The following is a 9940-nucleotide window of genomic DNA, read 5'->3' on the forward strand; positions in this document are numbered from 1 at the left end:
GCTCCAGGGGAACGCTTCTTCCATCGGCTCTGGAGAAACGTCCATGTCATCAGTCTTCCTTTGGTCTGGGAGCTTCTCTGCGCAGGAACCTCAGGTCCAAAGGACGCGCTCTGCTCCCAGAACTGCTTTCTTGGTGGTATGAGGTTCCCAAGTGTCTCTGTTCCCTTCTGGCTTTTATATCTCAAAAGAGATTGCATTAAGACACTAATCTTGTCAACCTCATCAGTATAACCTCATCACAGTGATAGAATTTACAACACATAAGTAGATCACATATAATCTCATCATAGTGATACAATTTACAGCACATAAGCAAATCACATCAGATAACACAATCATACAATACTAGGAATCATGACCTAGCCAAGTTGCTACACACATTTTTTGGGGGACACAATTCAATCCATGACAGGCTGCTAACCAAAAGGTGACCAGTTCGAATCCACCAGGTGCTCCTTGGAAACTTCATGGGGGCAGTTCTCCTCTGTCCTGTAGGGTTGCTATGAGTCGGAATCAACTCGACGGCAGTGGGTTTGGTTTTTTTTTTTTTTCCCCAAGTAAGTATGTGTTCCAATCCCTGGCACACCATGATCAGCATTAATCTGAAAACCAGATAATCACTTAGTAATTGACAGTTTATATAGAATGCACAGTTCTGTATCCTGTCTGTATGAATGGGTTTTTGATCATGACTTCAGTGTAGTGCTAATGGATTGTTTTGAAATTAAACGATTAGATCAAGGAGCTCATTAGATTTTGCTCTTAACTTGGGAGAAACAGAAACTAGTAACGTTGGCAGTAATTTCATTTGTGGGATAGATATCCCAAATAATCAAGTATTTAACAGCTCCAGAAGTAAGTTGACATTGTTTGTTATACAAAGGAACTTCAGAAGCTGTCTTTTGAGAAATTTGCCCCGTGTGCTTCTTAGTATGTATGCCGTTTCTCTTTACATGACTCATTAACAGTGTGTGTATTAAGTCTAATGGTCCTGTGTTACTTTTTTTTTTCCCCCCAATTAGAATTTCCTAGAATATATTGAATCTTTGGAAGAAGCTTGACTAGTTGTTTCATGTATAGAAATCTGTAGCTGGAATACTAATTTATTCTTGTAACGTAATTTATGAAATAAAAATTATTGCTTGTTAACCAGTATTTTTTTTCCTTCAGTTTCTCTTCAGCAACGGGTAGCAGAATTGGAAAAAATTAATGCAGAATTTTTACGTGCACAGCAGCAGCTTGAGCAAGAATTCAATCAAAAGAGAGCAAAATTTAAGGAGTTATATTTGGCTAAAGAGGGTAAGTTCATAAGTCCCTTTCCTCTTCCCCCTTACACACACACACACACACACACACACACACACACACACGCTACCTTAAAATGTCAGGTTTCTTGGTAGTACAGTGTTAATTTTATCATTGAATAAACCCTGATTTATTCGTTCTTATACTGTATCATAAAAGCATACTATTTAGAGGCTAGGGTTAAGAATGGAATTGAAAAACAAGTTGAAAAATGCATTCAGATTTTTTCTTGCCTTTGACTTTAATGTCAATATTTAATATAGTTGGCTGCATTTTGGGACATGAGACTTGCAGTGCTAAAACTAGGACAGTCCCCAGGCAAACCAGGGTGATTGGTCTCTAATAGTAGTTTTAGTCATGTCATGCTAAAACTGACATTTCATGAAATTAATTCAAAAAATGTTCATTTATTTATTAATAAGTATGTATTTAATACCTACTGTGAAGGAGCCCTGGTGGCACAGTGGTTAAGGTGCTCAGTTGCTAACCAAAAGGTCAACGATTTGAAACCACCAGCGGCTCTGAGGGAGAAAGATGTGGCAGTTTGCTTCCGCAGAGATTTACAGCTGGAAACCCTATGGGGTTGCTGTTAGAATTGACTTGACAGTAGTGGGTTTGGTTTTATGAAGAGCCCTGGTAGTGTGGTGGTTAAGCATTTGGCTGTTAACCGAAAGGTTGACGGTTTGAATCCACCAGCCGCTCCTTGGAAACCCTATGGGGTGGTTCTGCTCTGTTCTATAGGGTCGCAACGAGTCTGAATCAACTCTGGCAACGGGTTTGGTTTTTGGTTTATGAAGCAAACAGAGGAGCCCTGGTGGCGCAGTGGTTAAAGCACTTGGCTGCTTACCAAAAGGTCAGCGATTCAAACCTACCAGTCACTCCACAGGAGAAAGATGTGACAGTCTGCTTCTGTAGAAATCACAGCCTTGGAAACCCTAGGGGGCAGTTCTGCTCTGTCCTGCAGGGTTGCTCTGAGTTGGAATCGACTCGATTTTAGAGGATTTCGTTTGGTTTGATGAAGCAAACATTGTGCTTAGGCACTGGGTATACAGAAGTCAGATGCATGTGGTTCTGTAACTCATAACTTGAACAGTAGTGAAGAAAACATATGGTAAAACTTGGGAAAGCTGGAACCAGTGTAAGGTGGAAACCTGTCAGAGAAGGAAAACAAATATTTTCCACTAATAGAGAGCAACAGAAAAGTGCTAAGACTGCACCCTGTCAAAGGCAGAAAACTTGCAAAACCTGGAAAAACAAGGCAGTCCCAGCGAGTTCCAGCTCTCACAGGTTTCACTGTATTAAGTAATTGTGTGATGAGTTGTTTAAAAAAGAAGTTGTATAAAACATAAGAGCATATCATGGGGGACCTAATCAAAAGGTTCAGGGAAGCGATTTACATTTTGGATATTGACCTGGGAAAATAAGGAAATGATGTTCACGGTCCTAGACTAGTGGTTCTCAAAATGTGATCTTGGAACAACAGCATCAACGTCAGATTCACCTGGGAAACTTGGTAGAAATGCAAATTCTCAGCCTCCATCCTAAACTTACTGAGTCAGAGACTCTGTTCTGGGGATAGGTTTCAGTAGCCAGTTTTAACAAGCCTGCCAGGTGATTTAGATGCACAAGTTCTACTCTAGCCTAGACCAGGGACTCTCAAACATTAATATAGATAAGGATGTAAATTCTGTCATTGTCAATACTGGTGTTTTAAATTAAAACTTCACACTTTTAAACATATTCAGTGGAATCAAAACGTCGTGATAACTTAATATCCGCTTAACATAAATATTTATTTAACAAAAATACATGAACAAGTTTTTTAAGCAGAACTTTTACACTTTTTTTCCTCCTTGGAGTTTCTTTATATCTCCCTCAGAATTTTTTTCTAAAACAGTGATTTTTCAAACTTGAGTGTGTATCAGAATTACCTGAAGGGTTTTGTTAAGACAAAGATTGCTGGGCCCTACCCCTAAGGTGTCTGATTCACTAGGTCTATTGGTGAGATCTGGAGCCCTGGTGGCGTAGTGGTTAAGAGATCAGCTCCTAACCAAAAGATTAGCAGTTCGAATCCACCAGCCACTTCTTGGAAACCCTATGGGGCAGTTCTGCTCTGTCCTGTAGGGTTGCTAAGAGTCAGGATTGACTTGATGGCAATGAGTTTGTTTGTATTTGTTTTTATTGGTGTAATCTAACAATTTACCAGATGATGCTGATGGTACTGATTCAGAAACCCCACTTTGAGAACCACTGGCCTTAAGCAATATTTTATGCTTGAGAACCTTTAAAAAAAAATTCGGTGATGCATCTGTGCAACCAAAATATGCATATAAATTTCTTCTACATTAAAGCATCATTATTATTAAAATTAAATAATTGATTACCATTATTAAAAGTAATATTTTACACATTTAAAAATTATTAAAATATAAAAATCATTGGAAATGCAGATCTTAGGAGGTGTATTGGGTTTCCCTCCCAACTAATTCATTGATCTCTGGATGAATATTCTTTACTGCTGGAACAACATAGATTTTAGCATCATTTCTCTTTGTTGTTTTTAATAGCCGTAAGTGCTGTGAACTCTTGGTCTGATAAATTAGTAGGTGGAAATAGAAGGAATTTTATTATAGCAATTATTACTCAGTTCTCTTAACTCTTTCTGAATTAGATATTAAATTACATAGTGATCTATCTTCTGAAATCTTTTATTCTATTGGCTTACAACTCAAATTAAGTCTTTCTTCAATTCTGTTGAAAGCAAAGACTTTGCAACCACCTGACCTGCTGAAAGATTTGTTGGCCAATTATTAATCAGTCACTTTTTTATTACTGGCTCAGATAATTTGAATTATTCCACTGGTTTGATACCACAGAGGAATTATTACACAACAGGGCAGTGAACTATAGTAAAATTCAGGGTGATGAAAAGCCTTTCTTCTGTTAAGTGGGAGAAAGGGTGACTATGAAAGCAGGAGTGGGGAAAGAGAATCTGCACATAAACATTCCTCTTATTTAGGGAAGAATATTTATGAAAGTTGGGGATCTAGAAGTTGATTCCTTTAAAACTGTATGTGCCCATGAATCCCTTGGAAAACCTTTGTATACACCCAGGGATACATGTAGCCCAGTTGGAAGACCAATGCTCTGGAGTGGTGTCATTCAAACTACAGGTAATATCCCATTGATGGATAACACAATTTAATGGTTGTGATCAGCAGTTTAAGAAACGGAATAAAATGGAAAATAAAAGTAGTTTATACATGGTAAGGTTAAGTAAAGTAGAGTTGCACAAAATTGTCTGGATAGAGTTGGGATGTAAAATGTATTTCTTGCTGTGAATTGTGGTCAAAGAAATTTGAAAGCCACTGTTGTGTAGGGTGGAAGATTTCTTAGGTTTCACAGAATTCAGCTCTGGCTTTGGAAGAACTTACTGATATGGTATGGTATGGGAGTTCTAGTTTCTCATGACTTGCAGGGGGCTATTTCCTACTTTATTTTGTTCTTGAATAGGCTAGCAGGGATTTGGGAAGGCTGGTGTTCCTGTCTAGACATGGTGGCACTCTGCAAGACACTGTGGAGGTTGACATCAATGAGATATGGTTTATATTGTCAATAAAATATGGTCTGCTGAGGTGGATAATACATTTTGCACAGTATCATCACTGTTTGGATATATATTCAGTGCCATGAAAAATAAGTTCTAATTTTTCAAGATGTTCTTTTAACCTTCTCTCTCTTTTTGGATATATTTTAACCTTGAATTGACATAAGGCACCACTTAAAATTCTGTGTAATGGTATATTCTTGTCAAGATGACTTGTAATGTATTTAATGTATATGTTTAGCTCATGGCAGCATTTCCTCTGATGACCAGTTCAAACTCAGTATGATACTGGCTAATGACATCTTTTTTTCCTTCACCTCTCACAGCAATAATTCTGCAGCGTGGTCATCTATATCTACGGCCTTTTTTCCCGGTCTTATTCAATAAAGTCAAGTTAATCTTGTTCAGTGTCTGCCTGTTTTGCTTTCTGTTTTTCTGTGTTACCAAATAAAGCTGCTAGAATTTCCTTTGGTTTCTTATTTGCTTCTTTGAAATTATAAAATTGACTTTTCTGTAGAATTTTGAAGAAATGAAAATGACCAAGAACCTCTTATTTCTGAAATAAGTTGTCAATTATGGTTTTATATCTCTGAATTAAACAGTTTATGATGTGGGTTAAGTTAAAAAAAAGAAACTTGGTATGTTAAATTGTTTACTTTGTTGCAGTTTTGCTGAGGAAACTAGGTTGTTTTGTAGAGTCCATAGATAATCTGCATGTGTACTATTGCATTTTTGCTGTCTGAGGTTCTCAATAAATGTAAGCCTGCCATAGAACAGTTGAGGTAACTTTTTACAAAATTTCAGAAGAAATACATGATACTTTTTGAGAGTTTTTGGTGGTTATTTATAAAGAAAATGCATAGTATGTAAAAGAGAATGTTTTAGTTTCTGTCTTGATTATTTGCCTATATCATACTAAAAATCAAGTTTAAAGATGTCCTTTAAGCGGCCGTTTATATTATTGTATCAACTATGACGTATATAGCCTAGTTTTTTATGATTGTCACGGATGATAATAGTGTAAATCATGGTTTTGATGTGCGCAGCAGTCTTTATCTTTCAGCAAAACAGGTCAAGGTAATCCCAGAAGTCTAAACATTAGTATTTTGCCCAATAGGAACAGTTTTTGCTTTAGTGTTATAAAAACTGTGCTTGCGTTTATTTGGAGAATAGCTGAAATATAAGAGCAAACAGTAATGATTGATGCTCATAAAAAGATACTTCCTCTTTGATTGCGCTTATTGCCTGCTCTTGCCTTACCATTCTTTTCCCAGCTGACTCTAACTGGCAATGTCATAAATATTTCTAAAAGTTTTGTTATTTTTCTGTTGACCTTGAAGAAGATGTTTTCTTTTTTTGAGCATTTTATTGTTTAGGTGAAAGTTTTCAGAGCAAATTAGTTTCCCATTCAACAGTTTTATGTGCAGCTTGTTTCATGACATTGGTTGCAAACCCCTGAATGTGTCAGCGTTCTCCCCTCTTCCTCTCTGGGTTCTCTGTGTAGATTCGCCCAGTGTTTCTGCCCCTGCCATCCTTTTGAACTTTGCTTTTGGACAAATGCAGCACTTTAGTAGGTCTCATATAGTTGAGAGTGTAGGTGTACTACATTCCTCACTGGTTATTGTTATTTTATAGGCCTGTCTGTTCTATGGCTATAATGTGATCTCTGGGAGTGATTTCAGTTCCAAGTTTGAAGGGTGCCTAAGGGCCATAGTCTTGGGGGTTCCACCAGTCTCTATGAGACCAGTAAGTCTGGACTTAATCAGGGTAAAGGAAGAAAGTATTTTCTGATTTAACTTTCTTTAACCAACTTGAATACATAACTTGTCCAAAGCATCAGTGTTTGTGTTTTGGAAGTCCTCAGAGTCTTGTGCAGTAATTAAGAGCTTATTACATGAGGCAGCAAACCAAAGGTCATAGAGTTGTCAATTTGAAGGAAAACTGGTAGAAATACTCTGTCCCATAGGGTCTCTGTGAGTCAGAATCGACTTGAGAGCAACACGTTTGGCTTTTGGTTTAGTAGCAGTAGAGCCTCACGTTAATCATCAGAAAGACGGTGAAATGTCCTAGTGGTGTTTAAAAGAACTTTGTACGTGGTCATAATTTATATAAAGCTCTGATGCTAGCTAACAAGGATTTTAATAGTGAAAAGCTAAGTTTGGGAAGATACTTGTGGGTCAGACGCCATAAGTTTGCCCTTAGATATGGAATGGAAATAAAGAGTGTATATATAAAAAAAATAAAAAATAAAAAAAAAACCATTAGAAATCTTGGAAATAAAATATGGAAGTTAAAATACACTTAATAGGTGGTTTAAACTGTAGACAAGGCACAGAGAATTTATTAAATTAGAAAACAGTATTGTGTTTTCCCAGTGAGACAGCAGGAAATACCAAAGAACAGCTGAAATAGAGGATAGCTTGAGAAACTCCAGCACATGACTAAAAAAGTTCCAGAAGAGACTGGAGGGACTAGTAGAGACTGTTTGAAGAGATAATAACTGAAATTTGTCAAGCATTAAAGAAAGAAAAATTAGGTCTTCAGCATAAATACTGAGTACTAAGCAGGGTAAATAATAGTAAACTCATACCTTGACACACCTTTAACTGTGGTATATCAAGAGTAAGAGGAAAATGTTAAAAATTACAAGAGAAAAGAAACAATTACACTGACAAGAGATAGCACAGAAGACAATGAAATAAGATCTTCAAAGTGCAGGGAAAAAATAATTGTCAGCCTAAAATTTTATAAGTTTTATTATTCTAGAGTGAGGACAGAATAGACATTTCAGGCATACAAAAGCTAAGAGCATTTTATCACCTACATAAGTCACCAAAAAACTAGTAAAGACATATATTGGCAAGAAGAAAAATAAACACTGAGGGAATCTATAGGGTATGAGAAACAATAGCAATCACAGAAATGGATAAATCCGACTGTAAGAAGCAAAACCAAAAGATTCCTAATTCCCTTTTTTTTATATAGGTAAAAGTAAATCATACAAACTGTAATAAATCATACTAGGTAATGATGGATTGGGGCTTAGGGCAAAAAGCATCGAAGGGATAAAGAAAGCTCTCTCATAATAAACACTCTACCAAGAAAATGTAATAATCATGTACCTAACAAAATAACCATGTTTGGTAAAGTTGAGAGTCAGTGAAAACGAGGGAGACCTCAGTGAGGTGAATTGACACAGTAGCTACAACAGTGATCTCAAACATACCAACTATCATGAAGATCGAATGGGGCTAGGCAGCGTTTTGTTCTGTTACACGTAAGATTGTTGTGAGTTGGAGCTGACTCAGTGGGAACTAACAACACCACCAACAAAATAGTCTTGATGTGTCACATAAAACAAAAGATGATAAAATTTGACAAATGCATACATGGGAGATGTTTAACACTCTCAGTTGTTTTTTCGTAGCCCCCTTTGGCATAGAGGCTTCACTTTGGGCATGGCACAGTAAGAATACTGGGACCCTGATAATCCTTCCCCCAACTTGTTTGTAGGCTGGAGGCTCAACACTGAGAGAGCAAGCCAAGAAGACCAGAAGCTACCACCTCACTCTCTCCCACCCAGTGCCTTGCTCCTAAAGCAGATGTGTCACTCAGAAGAGCACCACTGTACCCACCCCTGGCTCTGGATCCCTGCCTCAGAGATTTTGCCCAGGGGGACAGTCAGGAAGCAAAATAGGTAAATGAGCAGAAGCTCTTCTTAAAGGAGCTGACTTTATTTGGAACAGAGTATGAGAAGTTCAAGCCTGAGGGCACTCTCAAAAACAATGGAGGTTTTGGTAAAAAGCAATTAAGGGTAGATTAGGAATTTAATTAGAGCTATAATATAATAATATAAACCGTGATGAGCTAGTTTACCAGAGAGAACCAGACAAAGAGACAGCTATGAACTTTTCCTGGAGTCAGAACAAACCTCAAACATTGACCTCAAGGTATCTGCAAAAGAGCCTCAATGTACTTGGATCAGTCTGTGGAAGAATTTATGCCACAGAACATTGTTGAATACGGTAGAGCAATCAGCCAGCAATTAGTGGTATTTAACAGCTGGATGGAATTGGGGAAAAGAGACTCAGAGAGAACCTTGTTAAAACCACTGTCATGCCGAGGTGACTGTGCACATACATGCCCAAGACTGCATCGCCTGCGGAGCAACATCAGAGGCTTCACACTGCTGAGGGATAAGAAGGAGTGATAAACTTCACTAAAATAATCCAAGTCACTAAACAAAGAAGCAAACAACAATAAACAAACTCAGGTGGAGGGATGAGGTGGGCCCAGTATCCAGAGTTTGCTACAATATATTATCTAAAATGCCCAGTTTTCAACAAAAATAAATTACAAGATACGCATAGATACAGGAAAATGTAACCCATATATGGTAAATAAAGCATGCAGTGGAAGCTAGCTGTGAGACTGACCAGATATTAGATGTTGGATTTAACAAAGACTTTAAGTAGTCATTATAAATATGTTCAAAGAACGAAGAAAAAAATCAAGATGTAAATGGCAGTATGACAGTGTCTCATCAAATAAAGAATATCAATAAAAACATCAAATAAAAATTCTGGAGGTGAAAAGTACAATAAAAATTCTAATGAGAAATTCACTAGAGTGGTTGAAAGTAAATTTGAACTGGCAGAAGAAAGAATAGGGTTGAACGTAGCTCACAAAAGATTATGCAATCCAAAGAACACAGAGAAAAAAATAAAGGAAAATGAACAGAGCCTCAGACACCGTTAAGTGCATCAACATACTGTCTGGCATAATGAGAATGCCAGAAGGAGGGGAGAGAAAAAGCTAGAAAAAAAAATTTGAAGAAATAATGGCCATAAACTTCCCAAATTTCATGAAGTACCCTAACCCAAAGAACTCAGTGAACTCCAAATAGGGTAAACACAAAGAGATCCTCACACAGATATAGTAAAAATGCTGAAACCCAAACGCAAAGAGACAATCTTTTTTTTTTTTAATTTGAATAATCCTTTTTTTAATTTTGATTTTTTTATTTTT

General features: G+C 37.1%; 1 protein-coding gene across 3 annotated transcripts in view; it reads left to right on the forward strand.

The window, feature by feature from the left end:
• Positions 1-9940, forward strand: part of RABEP1 (rabaptin, RAB GTPase binding effector protein 1) — a 121640-nt gene that overhangs the window by 47675 nt on the left and 64025 nt on the right. For all 3 annotated transcript variants that reach the window (XM_004376104.2, XM_023731123.1, XM_023731124.1), the window contains exon 2: positions 1171-1299. In XM_004376104.2, coding sequence (XP_004376161.1) covers positions 1171-1299 — 129 coding nt within the window. The remainder of the gene's footprint in view (positions 1-1170; positions 1300-9940) is intronic.

Source organism: Trichechus manatus, unplaced genomic scaffold (assembly GCF_000243295.1).
Source record: "Trichechus manatus latirostris isolate Lorelei unplaced genomic scaffold, TriManLat1.0 scaffold00040, whole genome shotgun sequence".
Lineage (NCBI taxonomy): Eukaryota > Metazoa > Chordata > Mammalia > Sirenia > Trichechidae > Trichechus > Trichechus manatus.